Source organism: Parasteatoda tepidariorum, chromosome 10 (assembly GCF_043381705.1).
Source record: "Parasteatoda tepidariorum isolate YZ-2023 chromosome 10, CAS_Ptep_4.0, whole genome shotgun sequence".
In the NCBI taxonomy this organism is placed as follows: domain Eukaryota; kingdom Metazoa; phylum Arthropoda; class Arachnida; order Araneae; family Theridiidae; genus Parasteatoda; species Parasteatoda tepidariorum.
In genome coordinates this window covers 62847781-62865685 of record NC_092213.1, presented here as the reverse complement: position 1 = coordinate 62865685, position 17905 = coordinate 62847781, and the positions used below count along the sequence as shown (strand labels likewise).

At 29.7% G+C, this 17905-nt stretch overlaps 1 protein-coding gene across 3 annotated transcripts in view; it reads right to left on the bottom strand.

Moving 5' to 3' along the window:
* Positions 1-17905, bottom strand: part of LOC107453042 (Ubr1 ubiquitin ligase) — a 29190-nt gene that overhangs the window by 9299 nt on the left and 1986 nt on the right. For all 3 annotated transcript variants that reach the window (XM_016069703.4, XM_016069704.4, XM_071186404.1), the window contains exons 3-8: positions 15104-15540; positions 12092-12212; positions 10748-10972; positions 9311-9575; positions 3623-6158; positions 2051-2277 (exon numbers count right to left, since the gene is read on the bottom strand). In XM_016069703.4, coding sequence (XP_015925189.1) covers positions 2051-2277; positions 3623-6158; positions 9311-9575; positions 10748-10972; positions 12092-12212; positions 15104-15513 — 3784 coding nt within the window. In that variant the 5' untranslated portion in view covers positions 15514-15540. The remainder of the gene's footprint in view (positions 1-2050; positions 2278-3622; positions 6159-9310; positions 9576-10747; positions 10973-12091; positions 12213-15103; positions 15541-17905) is intronic.

Genomic DNA, 17905 nt, shown 5'->3' with positions numbered 1-17905 from the left:
ATGAAAATGATATTGTGAAACGTTCCAAGGTGGAATAAGCGAGTGATCGACACATTGTGTTGTTGAGTCACAGATATTGAATGATTGGTTGAGCGAGCACATGCGAGCATTAAAAGGGCGAACATGTGAGGGTCGAGCATCATAAATCCGCTCTAAACTTACTGGAAGTGTTTCACGTTTAAGAGGGTGTGATGTGGATGAGACTACGTGAAAATAATATGTTAGACTGAGCTGCATGCGTCTCAAATCTAGAGGCAATTGGTGACACACAGCATACAGGCTTTCAACTGGAGAAGTACGAAATGCGCCGCTACATATACGCAAGGCAGTATGATGCACTGTATCCAACCTTTTAAGGTGAGAAGCTGAGGCAGTGCCATATACTGCACAAGNCCGGCCGAAGACTCCCCGTGTAGTAAATGGTGACTGATGCACGTTAAATCTGTCGAGTCTCAAAGTCCTCCATGTTCCCACAACAAATCAATACCTCTGGGGGTACTGATCCAGGAGTTTCCTTGTCTTCTGGATTGGTTCAAAATTACAAGGCTACGGAGTTGAACGTTAGTAGTCGTAAACCCTTGAAATTGGGTCGGCTGTTCAACGACGGTTATAAATTAAAAATATTCGAATGAGGAAGAAAAAAAAATTTGATCAAACTCTGAGGAATCAATAGTAATGAGGGTAGGTGAAAAAAAAAGTTTGATTGAACAAAATTTGGATATCTAATAATCATCTTTAAACACCATAAACATCAATAGTCAAAGCAATTTCAATATATGACTCTGAATAATGGTACTTTAAAAAATCAGGCATCAAAATTAGTGGTTTATTAAAATAACTGTCTTAATTTTTTTTAAAAATATTTTGGCCTGTTGAAATAAGAGATGAAACAATATTAGAAGAAGTAAATCTAACTACAATAGAAGATGAAATAAATATGAGAAGGTAGAAATAGATAGGACATATACTAAGAATGCGAAGTGTGCATGATTCTTTTTCTTTGGGCCATGATGGCAAGAGAAAAAGGGGAAGAACTTAAATTACATAGCAGAAACAAATGAAGGTGGATTTTGAAAGAACAAAATTAAAAGGATTAGAGGAATGCAGATCCCAAGCCAAAATACCCCAAAAAGATATACTTCTTATTAACTTCATTTGTTTCGTAATTAAAGTAGAAAAAAAAGGCAAGATTTTTCGAAAACTTGAGCACAAGAGTTCATTTTCAAGGTAACAGCACGAAAAACAGGTTAAGAGAAATAAGAAAAGACATTTGCTAGCCTAAAAGAGGAAAGGAAATTAATGGAGAAACAAAACAAGAAAATCATTGTAGACAAGAATATAGCAGTGGTTGAAGGAGGCGAATCAGAGCGGGACATTTAATTTGTCTCGCTGGTTTTCCTAATTTCGTTCTCTGTTAATCTTCTTAAATTCATGGACAATTGTGCTTTTTCCTGTTTTTAACCGGTTTTCTGAAGTTTTCATTAAAAAGACAAAAACAGATAAACTTTTATTAACCCTTTGACGCAGATGACACACTGGTGTCCCCTTTATAAATTTTTTAAATACTCTAATTACGAGTAAAAATATATTTTCTCTTTTTTTTTTAATGAGAAAAACATTTTAATAGTTACTACTTAAAAGAAATCTATTAGATTATCAGAATTATATTTGTATTAAAATATAAAATCCTGAAAAGTAGTAATTTGAATAAAAAAAAAAGTTCATTTATATTCAAAATTTTTTTAAGTTGATCTTGTAAATTAAAAAATTTCAAAGATGAATAACTGTATCCATTAAATCTAAGTAAATGCAAATTTTAAAAAATATTGTTTAGAAGCTATTGTGTTAGGAAGATCTTATCTTTAATGTAGAGAAAGACCAGTGTTTCATGTTGTATTTCATAACCATAAACTATTAAAATACTCAATATAACATTTGTCATTTATTTTTACTTAAATTAATACAAAACAATAAAGAAAGCATGAAAAATATGTCAAGCAAATATTCTACGTTAAAGGGTTAACAAGCACTACTTAATATTAAAAATTACCATCACTAGGCATATCTTCTTCCTTATCAAGCTGAAAGCTTTCAGCAGCTTTTTTAACAGCACTCAGCCACTCATCCATGGATATATCAATATTTTCAGTTGTTATTGTTGAAGGGATCAATGTAGACAAAGGTGGAATGAGAGGTATAACAGTATTGCTCAAACGTTCACATAAAGGACACAAGAACTCTTTCTTTTCAACATCAAAACTAGTATGCCGCCCAAATCTGAAAGACACAATTAAAGTCCATAAAAATTCTTAAATAAATGACTGCTGACATTTTCATCATTTAAAATTTATTCAATCAGCTGTCCTACAGTTAACTGATTGTTAGAAACGGTTCCTGTTGAATCACCAAAGTCAAGCATTGCTAACAGAGTTCAGTGAGAGGGTGGATGACCACCTTGCTAAGGAACCAAAGGTGTGTATCAGTTCTTATTGAACTGTTCTACTGCAAAATGTTCAATTTTGCTTGCAGGCTGTCCGCTACCAAAGTGGGAGAACCATCTCTTTTGCATTAAATCAAAATTATGATGTCATATTTTCAGAGACGCTTTTCAGACCATCGCCAATAGCTCATTGCACAGCCCCAGTGTGACACAAATAACGTGTTTAACTTTTCATTCTCAAATTTATCCTTATGTAATGTAAATTACATTTTATATATCAGTATAATCATATTTAGTCTGTTTCATAAAAACTAAAATGAATATAACTAATTTATTTTGAAATAATTCTTTTTAAAAAAAAATAAACTAAAATAAGATGATAAAAGCCATAAAACCTAGTAACCTACTGTGCAGTGAAATTAACTTATCTTACAACAGCTAATGAAGTTCCTCAAGTATATCATCTAGCAGATGAGAATGATGTGGTTTTCAGATGCAAATGATAAAAGACCACTACACTGAACTGTCTTAAAGTATCCTTTTAGCTAAATAATAAAATATATTTGATAGTGCTCAGTTATGTACATTTTCTTAAATAGACTAACCATTGACTTTTTTAAAAACTAACTTGATCAAGAAAATTTAACCTTTAATCATAGTTTGAGCTAACATTAGGTTACTTTTCCAAACAATTGGGTTTTGTTTCTTTTCTCAATAATTCAAGAAAAGCATAACAGAAACCCTGAATTGTGTAAGGAAAATTTCACACATTCGTCCATTTAACTCAACAGTTAAATGATAAAGATAATCATAAAAAATGATGCACCTTACAATCTAAAGAATAGGCTTTATAAGTGATAACAGTTACCAAAAATACAATAACATCTATTAATAAATAAAAGGACTTTCAACATTTAACAACTAACTTTAAAATATGATTATTACATTTTTTCTCCAATAACAAAAAAGTTTTAAACTTAATTAAAAGAATTAAAAAAAACTATCAAAATAGAAAACAGCATCAATCAAATAAATTATCAGTACATACATAATTTACTGTAAAAAAATAAATATTAACTTTAAATTAATTATGAACACAGAAAATTAGCTTTATACTTATTTTCACAATACATCATTAACAAATTCAAAACAGAATTAGAAAAAGTAATAAATCATTATTACCGAGCAGGACGCCTCTGTTCTTTTTGGACCACAGAATCAAAGAACTTTTGCCAGCAATCACTGTGCATCACATGACCACAAGTACTTGAGTGCACTGACCAGAATAAATCAGCAGGCAGAAGCAGAGGATCATAATTTCTAGGATCTCTCATTTTATGTTTGCGATTCTTGGACAAAATTGAAGATTTCTGAACAAATGCAGATAATACTAAAGACCTTCCAGCACAAGTGAGTTCTTGATCCTCTCTACATAAAATACAAGTATATACACCTGAAGCAGAAGATCTCCACCTGGAATCTTTGTAAAAGCATACAGGATCTTCTGATAGCTCATTATAAATATCCATTTCAGACTTTGATAAATTAGAGTCCTCGAGTAAAGTTTCTTTGAACATATCAGCATGTTCTTTTATGAAGTTTTTCTGCATAGCAGACATTTGAGCCATAATACGAGTTCTCCTAGCAGCAGCCATTTCAGTCTTGCGTTTCCTATCACGAGCAGTATTTTTACTAGTACTGGCAGATGCTTCAGCCATTTCAAGCTCATTTGCTTTATCGTTGTTTTGAATATGAAGGCTTTCAACATACTTAAATTTGGTGATAACCCACGCCAAGAGATCTTTTAAAGATTCTCCACATATATCTATTCGAGGACATTTGGAACACTCTTCTAGTAGGCTTACGAAACTTCGTTTGTTAGCCTTGGAAGTGAAACAAAAGAAAGAATTCTCAGAATCTAACTTTGTCACACGTTCTTCTTCGTGAAGAGCAACCCCAATGAGATGAAGTACTTTTTCTAACTGTGTTTCAGAAAATGCAGCAGAATGTAAGTTCAAAGTCCTTTTCAACACTAATTCCATCATGTGCAACATAACATCACATTGAAGTATATTGGATATTATAGCAAAACGTGGGTGAAATTCAGGTGGAACAGGTGGTGGACAGCATATTTCTTCACACAGCTGCTTTTTCCTTTTCACCTGAACTTCTTCAGCCTTAGATTGTTCTTCTCTGGTGTAATGATAGTAGAAGGGGTTGAAACATTTAAAGTAATCAGGTTTCAGCTCATATTTTCCCACTCCAGACCCTTGTGGCATTTTAAAAGTGGCAACTTCATTAATGACAGTTTCGAAGCTAACATCGTGAGTGGGGTCTCTAGGGAGCAATTTGTACAGCTGACTGTGAGGCATAGGTTCTATACAAAGAAGTTGTATTATTTCCTTCTTTATTTTTTCGGATTCCGATATTTTGCCGAGATTGGGAGTAAAGCGTTCGGAAACAATAATCAGAACCAGACTTAAGAACTCTTCTGCAACTGTCAAAACTTGTCGAATATTATCTTCCTCAGGTTTGCGACTTGTGCCATCATACATTTCGGATGCCCAGTTCAGCAATCCATATTTATAAACTAGATGTATAAGAAATTCATTGCTTTCAATCATGGATGCCACAATTTGAAGCATGAGCACATCTCGATCATACATTTCTTCCCTCAATCTCACATTATGATAAAAATATACTTGATTTAAAAGGGAATATCCATTTCTCCTCCACATCCCAGCACGGAACTGAGCAAGCATAACTAAAGTCCTTAGAGGAAGTTCCATTAATTGCTCTGGACTACAACGCTCCACTCCTTCCATCAGAAACTGCGGCCCTTCATAGGAGAGGTTATATTGATCCAAATGCAACAGAAGTCCAGCTAAATATCGAACTAAAGGTAAATGGATAGAAACAGCATTAGAAGAAACATCATATTCAATGCAGGAAGCAGAATGGTTTGCTAATTCTACTCCAATGAAAACAGGTTTGGGTTGTGACGTTTCAAAGTGTTTAATATTAGCTCTAATTGTTTTTACAAACACAGAGTAATCTGAGGTGCACCATCTTAACAATGCTGTAACAATAGAGGCAATTTTAAGTTGAAGATTAATTCCAGTTTCCCACTCTGCCTCAAACTCAACATGTTGTCCAACTTGGCGGACAACAGCGTCCATGTCTTGCATCATTTCCAATAGTTTGAAAAAAGCATGCATTCCGTTTATGAAGTTCTTACGTAACTGGTCATTCCATTGAGGTGGTGGTACAGACACTAAATATCCAAGATCATGGAGCATATATTGAGCTCTCCTGAAATTGCTGTTGTTGAGGTTTCGTTGGAAATGAAGTTTACCCTGTCCATTGACATGTCTCTTCTCGCACTCTAACAGAAATGCTTTTAGAACAACAGATATAGCATTTTCTTCTTGAATTAAAGAATGAGCTAATGTGGGTACTGTAAATATTTGAACTGATAAGGAAGACACTGATATAGAGTGATCATGATCATCAGAAATAAACTCTTGTAAAATTGTTGGATACACGGAAACAAAACTTTTTGCAAAAGCTTTCTTGCAGGTTAAGTCCATCAACATTCCTGTTATAAATAGCTGATGCCACTGATTTCTAGCATTTTTCCACAACTGAGTATCAACAAGCATTATATTTTCCAATAATCCATCTTCCATTATTCCATTAGTAAATACATGGGAAAAACCTGAAATATATATAAAAAAGAAATGTAGAAATATGAGATCAATGAATAAGAAAAAAAAAAGAGTACCAAATAAAATAATTTTCATAAATTCTTTACCTATGCAAAAAAACTAACAGAAGCAATTGGCAACTCATTAAGTTAACTAAATTTGCTAAAGTTTTTGTAATGAATTTCAGATGACAGTTAAAACCGTACAGGACTGCGATTACATACATGTGATCACAACATTCTCCCATCATACCTGACAGTATCATATATGAATCGAGCCTTTCTGACATTAGCAATCCAAGCTCACACAGACACGATTTTAATTCACTACTATCACAGTAAACCTCGTATTAATACACAAAGTTCTTTTTAGTAAGTATTAACTCTGACAATGCAGACACGGGAAAGCAATCTCCTTCCGCTAGTTCTGAAGAGGTTAAGATGCGATCAAAAAATTTAAAAGCTTCCTATAATTATATCAAAAGATTTCGACATTTCTTAAAACACATATTTAAGTCAAATTGATATTACCATATAATGTAAATCAGAATCGAAAAATAGTCATTACGTATATCGTAACTAAAATCATATTTACGAGAACATAATCAACAAACTAATAACTAAAAAATGGTGAGTTCACTCGTCCCATCAACTTCATTGAGTTTTAGGTCCATTTTTAAATGTAGGATCCAAATAAGGCATTAGAGGAATTCAGTTAAACTTTAGAAATAAATTTTAAAAAGCATTAATTTAAAAAAAAAAGATATAAAAAAATAAGATTGAAAGTAAAACACAAGAAATAATTAGATTTCGGTAAATAATAATTCAGAAGGTCAATAATTATTGCATGAAAGCTATCTTCTTATTACTTTTAGATTACTTGGAGTAAAGAAAAGAAAAATAAAGTAGAAAAATTTTCTATTGCAGTTATCACATAATGTCATTCAATAAATTTCGAACAAGTTGCAACAAGAGAAAGAAAAAAAAAAGATTGACTAACAGCTTTTGCAGAATGAACCCATACTTCCTTCTGCATTTTGATACTTTTATGTAACATTGATTTTGCTTTTTTTTATGTTATTTATGCTTATTCATATACAACACAAAGTCAACCCCTTCTTCACTTGGACCCAACTTATCATTTTATTCATCTTCTAACTTAACAGAATGTTATAGGCTAAATTTAATACAGGTTCGAAGAATGTAGTGGATTTATTAAATATTTCCCTTCCATTGGGGTTGGTGTTGTATCCTCTATTGAATCATATTTCATGGTGTGCTTGAATAGTTTTTGTTATTTCTATGGCATCCCTTCCGTATTGCCTTTCTATTTGAACAGCAAAATTAATTTTTTCCCTTCGACTATTATTTATAGGTAAGTATTGTTTATAGTACTAACAAAAGATAATTTATTTTGTAACTATACTTATATTCTTTGAATTTTTAAAAAAAACATATACTGCTTACAGTTTCCGGAAAATAACAATTGGTTAAAAATTAATTTAAAAAATTTCAAATATTTCAGTTTGATAAATGTTAGCATTACACAATTCAAACTTAGTGCAAGAACAATCTTGTTTATAGCTTCAAACTATTAGAAACCATACTGTACTTTTTTTTCAAAATTAATAAATGAAAAAGTACAATACATAAGTAACTTTAAATATTCTTTTACAACATTCCTGTTCTAAGGTATTTGACGAGGATAAAATACACAATGTTTTACAGAATAATATTGCGACAGTCTTTATTTTTTTTGTAGTTCCATTTATATTAGTCATAGAATATATTGTCTGCATAAACAATAAGAAACAGTATCTGATACCATACTGCTTTCTGATTCATTTAACAATTCGATTAAATATAAAATTTTGAATTAGTTCTGCTTTCTTCCGGAACCATTTACACACACACACACACATATATATATATATATATCACATAGGATTAAGTGCATTATTGCGTGCATTGGCAATATGAAAATATAATCACAGTAAATATAGGTTTACAAATATACAGGAAAATACAATTATGGAAAGTACATGATTTTAATAATCATAATTCTTGTGGTACTGGAGTTTAACTATTTCTGGATAAACAGGAGAGAATTAAATAGGGTATTTCAAATATTTGAAAAATGCTAAGTATAAAAATAATGAAAATCAGTTAGGCTTCAGTTTATGTGTTACATGTATTTATTTCAAAAACTCAAGTATGTTTCTGGGGAAAGTTTAAAAAATTGGAAAAATCCTATAATTTTCTGAGTAAGAAACAGTTTAGATTCCAACATCTTCTACCTAATGTCTAAAATACAGCCCAAAACGATGTTAAGATCTTAGCGATATCTACATGTTGTTGATTTTTAAATTAGATTTATTGACAATTATAATAGAAACCAATTAAATCAGTTTTTTAAAGTCATAAAATTAAAGCATAAGCAGGACACTGCCACAAAAGTCTACTGTGGGTCAAAGAGATAAGTTAAAGTTCTACAGTTTTGTGACAAATGGCATGTTGTGGTCAGCATTGCATCCAAATCATCTTTTATTTTCCAGAAAAGCTAGTACTTATTGATCTGAAAGGCTCAAGCCACCCCTGAGGGTTTAACATCCAACTTTGATCAAGGAGGCAACATGACTTGAAGTCATAAAATTATTATATCACAATTCAGTGTTTTACACAACTGCAGTTAATTAAGCATTTGTGGGGAAAACTATATAATTACAGAAAAAATAAAAGTTTAACCACTAAAACTACTATTTTTAAAAACTTTTTGTGTAAGATGATATCAGTTTTTCTTTTATGTGACAGAAAATAGTATTAGAAAATACTATTACAGAAATATATATTAAAATTCTAAAAAATTTAAAGGATATTCAATAACAAAACTTACACATTTAAGAAAAATTGAATGAACTGAAAAAATCGTTTAATGAGTATAAAATTCACTAATTATGCAGTAGAAATTGTTAAAGCAGCAAAGAAATGTTTTAAAAATATCTTAAAAATATTGTATGTTATAAAAAAAAAAAGATACAGATTAACTATATATAGAGCGAAAATATTTTGTGAACACATGAAAAATGATCAAACAATAAAAATAAAAGTAAAATAATTAAAATTTCAACAAAAACAAAGATAATGACAAACATTCTAAAAAATACCTCTGTTCAAGGACAATATTTTCTGCAGCCATGTCAGCAACTTTATAGCAAATGCTTGATGTGCAATAACTTCAGTGTGGATAACTAATACTTTGAGTTTACTACCAGTTCTTGAAGTGACTCTCTCAATAAAATGCCTGACTGAATTACAATTAGTAAATGATGAACATCTAACAATACTTCGACCTTCACGATCAATGGTGGTTGCATAGTCTATTGCTTCTTTTTTAGTGCAACTGATTGCCTTTACTAAGGTCTCAATAACCTACATAATACAAAGAAAAACAATTAAAATTCACATTTAACAAACAAACTTTTTCAACTTCACAGATATGCCCTTCCATATCACAGACCATGCTTTACAAACATTTGAGGGACTTTTACTTGAAAATTTAATGAAATATATAGATTCACACTTACATTTGTAGGAAATTGCTTGAAAAATTTTTTTTAAATAAAATTTAAAAGAACTCATATTTTTACATTTTTCTCAATTTTTAAACAGTGTTTGACAGATTTTCCTCAAATTTTGGACTTAATTATTTAAAATTGAATACATTAAATTACAGACTTGTACATTTATTAGATTGCTAATAAATTAAATAATGAAAAATTATAAAAGAATAATTTTTTGATGATAATTTTTTATTATGATTATTATTTTTTATTATGAAAACTAAACTCAGAGGCGCAACAGCCCATAGAGGGCAAAGGCCTACTGTGCCCATCTCAGTTTTCTTGACCTTGGGGTGCCGGAGCAGATGTTCTGGTTAGGTGGTCAGCCGAACGCGAAACCCCCAGTGTTTAGTTCCCATGCTTGCTTGGTACTCATTTATTGACCCACTGAAGGGATGAAAGGATGAGTCAACCTTGCCCGGCCTGAGGATCGAACCCAGGCACAGGAGAGCAAAGCGCTACCACTCAGCCACCGGGTGTCATTTTTTAAATTTTTATTATGATTAACTTATTATCTTTAAAATTTTACAATTGCATGCATAACATTTTTGATTAGTTTTTAAGGTATAGTGAAATATGCAGAATGTTAATACGGGGCTCAAACTTTCGACCATTTTTTTGTCTAAACTATTGGAAAAATATTTTCCAGATGTGAGCTACCCTCCATGTTTTGAGAGTTAAGAATCAAAATTAATCAGCCCCATTATACAAAAATCTGATCATTAGATCTAACAAAAATTATTCAGGATGCTTTTTTCTTTCACATATCAAATATAATCAATTTTCGTAAACTAAAATGAATTCCATTCTAAACATGGTAATTTAAACTATAACCAACCTGTATACGAAAAAGATTCATTCAAGCATCTCAGAAAATAAATCAGAAACATAAAATATAAAAAACTACAACAAACAAATCGGAAAAAAAATACTATTTACTACAACAGGAATAAAAATACAAATATTAAAATCTATTATTACCTGTTCATATGTGTGTGTTTCATCATTAAAAAGAACAGTGCAATATGTATCTGGCACTTCAGAGTCTTGTGCTTGGTGACTAGGATCCTGGAGATCTACAGGTAAATTAATAGCATGCTCCCATGTTAGCATAGTATGGCAATAGTTTAGGACAACACTTAAAACAAATCTTAATCTTTCAACTAAATCAGCAGGCAACTTATCCAGTGGACTGGCACCTTCGGGCTAGGAGAAATAAAATTAATTAATAAAAATAGTCATAATTTAAATGTATTATTTTTCATAATTCTTTTGCCTTCTAGAAAATAATCTAGAAAGCTGGAAATAGCTCTTCAGTAAGAACCATTTATAAAGTGGTCCTCTTAATATAATGACTCCTACCCTTCATAAATAATTTTATTTGCTATTTCATTGAAGTTTTGACACCCATTAGGACATCAGAATTCAAACATACATTTCAATACTACATAGTCTAAAATTAAATTTTCATTTCCAAAAAATTTAATTTGAAATAAAAAAATTTAATTATTTTTTAAATTAAAAAAAAAGGTTTATATGAAAAAGAATCACATGACAGCAAAAAGTTCTGAAAACATAGAAAAAATATAAAAACAAAAATCCTTCTGCAAATAAAACAATTTCACACCTCCATTATATAATATTAATCTATTGTTAAAATAAAATAAAATTCATGTTATATACAAGGATGAATTTTTTGGCCAATTATTAAGATATATTTTCAACATAATTACAACTATTATAAATATCAAATAAACTGATTATATGATGATTTCATATGCTTTATGGTAAAACCACAGTTAAAAAAATTATGCTTCCCTGTTACAAGCCATTAACAACTTATAATTTATCCACAACCATGCTTGAAAATGTGAACTCTAGTTAATTCATAAGTTTATTAAATTTCAAATTTGTAACTGTGATATTTTACATATATTAATAATTACAGTTAAAATTTCATAATTTTATGATTTAGCAATTAATGTAATTGTGTTTTTCAATGTTGAAAATTTTAGCTAGTAATCAACATTAGTTATTATAACGTTTATTTCTTTTCCTACTAAAATTTCAGTGTGCTTCATATCGAGAAATTTGGATACACAACTTATAGTTTTTGGTTTGCCTAGAGTCTCTAAAACCTTAGCATGACCCTGAATTAATCAGAAAATATTGAATAGATTGGAATTACATCCAACTTAAAATTTAAATTATATTCAAATAATCTTCATCAACGATAATTACTATGGTAAGATCATTTGCAAAAAATAATATGAAATCATACTAGATCACAATCTCAAATAACTGGCATAAAAGAAATTAATTAACCTGAGATTTTGCATGGTGGAAATTACAGTAACTATAATATTTCCAGGCTTCTTCATCTCCACAGTCACAAAGACCACCACCTCCACTGGTGCTCATTTTATACCGATGATTTCTATGTTCACTAAAAAGCAAAATCACAATAAATATTTTCCATAGCACTTTTAACAATATTTACAAAATAATTTATGTTACTGTTACGCAAGTTAAAATATGTTTGCAAGATTTAAACCAATTTTCTACCATCAGTCCAATGAGAGCTAATGTCTACTTTTTGTTTTAATCTTTAAAAATTTTATTAAATTTTTTAATATGAAACTTAAAATAGTTAATTAAGCGGCAGTTCTCACATTTCGATAATTTATTTCTCACAAATATTTGTAGAAACTACTGATTTTTATTGAGAAAAATTTTAAATAAAAAATAAGAGTTGCTAAAATTAATAGAAAAAATTATAACTAAAGTAGATAATACAAGTATAATGTACTAAAAAATAAATAAATAAAAATGTTTGATAACAAGGTTACCTAATATTTTAATCATATGCTTAACTTTTAAATGGTAACATACATTTTAAAATCACTGACAGTTTTTCTAAACATATTTCCCACATATCCACCTTATTATTAAATAAAATTTGAATAAGAATTGAATAAAAAATTAAAATAAATTTTTTGGTGTTACATCTTACACAAGATACAAATGAGAAAGAAAAAGTTTATTCACCTCAAGAAGAAAGAAGAATTCACCTCATGTTTTACAATGATACAAATTTTAAGATAAAACAATGGTATTTAAGATAAATAAATTTCTTAGAATGTCATATTATAATAGAACTAACAAAAATTTCTGAAAATTACTGCAGAATAATAGGCACAGGATAGATACTATGTGCTGCTTTCTTTAATCACTAATTTTTTAGCAATAAAAATTGGTTATAAGAAAGAAAAATGGGCTTAAAAATATTAGGGCTATTTCACCATTTACGAATAACACATTTACAGACTTTAAAAGCACATAACTCAGAAAGAAAAACTTGATAAATTTTAATAAAATAACTCTTGGTGTCATTTATACCTGCACCAATTACTGGTAACTTTCATTAGTCTTAAAAAAATTTTAAAAATTAAAAACATCTATAACAGTTTAATTTTTAACTCAAAATTTAAGTTTCAGAAATTAAATAAAATTTGGATAAAAGTAAATTTGACCAAGAGTGATTTTAGTAAAAATTATTAGAACTGATGATTTCTTATAAACTGAGAACATGCTTTTGAAGTCTGCAAACATGACATTGGTAAATGTCATGTTTGCTCTATAGTGGTTTTCAATCATTTAATTCAATACATTTCTTTAACTTAAAATTTCTTAACTAAGCTTAAAAACGGTTAAAAAATTAAACACAAATATACATATACAGGGCATCTGCTACATTTCAGATTTTCAAATTCATGATTTTCCATGACTAATTCCAAGAATTTTTCATGACTTAACGAAGTTACTATTTTCTTAGACAAAAACACAACGATAAATTAAAAAAAGCATTAAAACATTCATTGAAATGATAGGTATAACCAAAACTGTTATACTCTGCATCTTCATATTTATAGATTTTAAATTTAAAAAACAGAGTAAAGAAAGATTTGAAGCAATAAAATAGCTATAAAAAAAATACAAAACCCAAAAAAAAAATTTCTCTGCAGAATTACATTCTAAAGATACTTTTTCTCGTTCATCGGAAAGAAAAGAAATACTCCTGATGTTTCTGTTCTCATTTTGGAATAAATAAATACGCCAATGACTGGCTTGCTTCAGGTAGAATTTTAAATTGATAAAATAAAAATAATAAAAAAATTCTGAAATCAAAAAGATATTCACTCTAGAAATAATGTTTTTTCGTTCATTTTTTTTTAAAGAACACCATAATTTTTAAAGAACACAATAAAAACATTTTATACTTTAATCAAATATAACTGTGAGTGGGGATTTTGCTACAAATTCAGATATTCAGAACACCATGAAATTGGGAGATTCCACTTTAAAAAGTAGATTTTTCAGCTACCTAAATCCATGACTTTTCATAATTTTTTTTTAAAAAAATAGTTTAAATCGTGATATTTCATGACAAATTTTGTTCAATACCGAAATCCATGACTTTCCAGGTATGCATATACCCTGTATATATGCACACAGTCTGTTCAGACATTTTGTGAAAGGTCCTGATTTTGTAAAATTGTGAAAAAATTACTCGTAATTTGTGAATATAAAATAAACGTTAAGTCACATTCTTTCAACCAGGTTCCTGCTTTTGTGAATTTGTGTAAATAGGGACCGATTATGGAAAAAAAACTTTTTCAAGGAGTTTTAAAATCGTAAATAGATACAAGATTATGCTCAACACCGTACAATTACAGTAATAATAAATTAAATCTTAAATAAACAGCAATTGCTGCTACTAAATTAGAGATGCAACATACAAATATATGGTATTTAGCCTATACAGCTGAAGGCAGAATATTCATTTCAGATCAATAATGGAAACAAAATCACTCACATTTTTAATAACTTTAATTGATATTTTTTAAATAACACAACTTAGTTATGTATCACTTCTAATGTGTTACACATTAAGTAAACTTAAACAATTCTTAAATTTATAATATTTTTTTTTTTAAAAATTGACATAATTTTTATTTACATAATATTTTATCGGTTAATTTTATGTTATCAATTAATTATCATTTATTTATTTACAAAAAAAAATTATCATTGAATATCAATAAGAATGTACACACGATGTTTGTCCGATTAAAAGATAAATTATTTTGTGAAGGGTTCGTTTTTAAGTTAAAATATTTTGAAAAGGGTCCATTTTTACGAAAAGATATTTTGTGAAGGGTCCGGACCCAGATTTCATCTAGACAGACCCCTGATATAATTAAACACAAATAGACATATATGTACATCATTGTCAAAAATATTTTTTAAGAATAATACCATTAGAAATAAATGTACCTATTTTTAAAGCACACTATGCATAGAACACAGGTGGGGTCCAATCCACACTCTCTGCATGAATAAGTTGGCTCCCCAGACTTAAAAACTTTACCGCACAGAGATGGAGTGTCATTCAACAGTTTCAGCTGTTCAAAAACTGAAGAAACATTTTCATCACCACAAATGAATTGTTCAAGAGGTCCAAAGAGTTCTTCTTCCTCAAGGGCTGATTTTCTTAAAACTTCTTGAGAATCAACTATTTCTTCATCTGGAGAGTGGCTATAGATAATGGGCACTTTTTTGGCCCAGTGCTGTTTAAAGTCTAAGCTACATAATGTTTTAGATTCAAACTTTTTGCTCCACTCGTATATCAGGTCATTACCGAATGATCGAGCTCGTGGAATCACAGTAGTGTCCAAGTCAGTCATTTTTTCTTTATTATAAAAAATAGACACCTAAAGTCAAAAGTCAAACATTTCAATACATATACAACAATCATACGGGAAGATTTTGCAGTACATGAAAAAATTTTGTAAAATCAAAATAAATAAATTAATTAATTGAATTGTAGTTTTCTTAAGAGGAAAACTCTTGTACAGGATGTGTAAAAGTTGACAGCTATATAAAAAATTTATAATCACTTATTCATTACTTGGAAATTTTGAACAACTAAATTGCACAAACATGAGAATAGAGCACAAATTTAAAAGGTAAGTAAAAAAAAAAAGTATGGTTGTCACAGCATCTTGATCTCTTCACTGCTATTTATACAAAATTTTCTGCATATGAAATTGAATTTTAAAAAAAATGGTAATAATCCATCATCAATATTAATTAATCTAAATAACTTTTGTTCTGAATTTTGCTAAGGTGCTTCACTTCCTTCTGATGCAAATCATATACATTTTACCTATTAGAGGATGAAACATTCATTCAACCAAAGCTTGACACCAAATTTTCCATCTAAATGGAACTAAACTANAAATCATTTGATTTTAATCATGATTTAAATCAAGCTGATTTAAATCAACGAACCCTGATGCATGGTACTCATTTTATTAACCCAATGCAGGAATGAAACCCCAGACTTGTGATAAAGTATGCAAAGCATTACCACCCAGCTACCAGGCCTTATTTAAATGAAAGATAACAAAATAGAATCAGAAACACGTATGTTATAAAGAAAAATCACATTTTTGTTAGAAATCTTTTTTTAGAATAATATAAAAGCAAAGATTTTCAGTACGTGTACCTTTCCAAATATAACTTATTTTGCAGGAAAATATTATAAATGTATGTTTAATATGATTTAGAAGAAAAAAAAATTATAATTTTTTTAAATATATAAAAATTTAGTTTTTATAGCATTCATTTATTTTTCTGAAATTTGAGATAACCTAACAATATTTTTTTAAACCGAGCAATTATATAAAATTTACATTCAACAAATCAAGAGAATCTAGCATTTTTAAGCGAGAAGGTCAGTTGTTAAAGATTGCAAATATTGGTAACGTTTAAACTACATAAGGAACAACAACTCTGTTGGCGTTCTGTATTAAAATCATGGTGAAATACACTGAAGTTACAACCACAGCACTTAAGGATCTATTGCTATATTGCTATTTCTGATTTGCCAATGCTCATCAGTGCGAAGCAAGGTTTTTTGCAATGGCAGCAACTAAATTGAAACAACGGAATAAACTGGATATAAGCAACACACTTCAGGTGCCATTGTCTCCTATTACTTCCAGAAAGAACTGTCTGATTTCAAAGAAATAAGCTCAATTTAGCGTTCTAGTGAGTTGAAATAATAAATCACTTTAAATTCATTTTGGATGTAAATGTATTTTATTTTGAAATCATATTTCAATACAATTAAACTAAAATTATTAAATCAAAAATATAAAGAATTAACACGCTTCTCCTCGGAGAGGCGTGGTAAATCATCAAACATTCACAGGTCCATTGAAAAGGTTGGGGAGCACTGCCTTTGACCATTGCGACCTTAATAAATTCCTATTTTTTTAAATAAAAAAAAATTATAGTACAGTGAAACCTCTCGGGAGTGACCAATCTCTGTTCCACAAGAAAATGGTCGTTAAGGAGGTTGATCAGTCTTAGAGGTTACCTACATTGATTTCAAAATGAAAGGTGAAAAATTTTCTCAAAAGATCACTGGTCACTGGAAAAGGATTTGATAGTCTCTCTTAAGTGTTTTATTCAACTCAAAGTCTATGGAAAAAATTCATGTGCCACCCAAAAGTGGTCGTAAATAGAGGAGGTCGCTACGTAGAAGTGGTCTTTAGGTTTCACTGTATTTCATAATTGTTTCCCGTGTTAAATCAGAGAAAAAGAGGAAATATTACTGTTTAAAAAGTACCAAACAAAAGGCCAGTGGCGTACGCAGAATTTTTTCAAGGTGGGTGTTCATAATTTTCTGAAGCTACTAAAAGAAATTCGAGTACGTAATAAAGCACTATTATTTCCCTAATTTAGACAGCTAGACAGTTTTGACTTTTTATTTCGACAACATTGTTTAGTTAAATTTTGATTTGATTTTTTAGAACATAATGTAATATCTTCTCGCATGTAATATCTTCTGAAAAAAGTCCAATGTCATATGGGTGGGAAGTAACACTTTGAGGGCCACTTTCACATTCATCAGATTTTGTTATGCTAGAAACGTTTTCTTCAACAGAAGTATCACATTTCTGTACAACAGTAAAACTTGCATTGTACTCCGTTCCCCCTTTTATATAATTTTTCACCGCATCTCCATAATTCTCGAATTGTCTCAAAGACGACAGAACGTCTAAGATT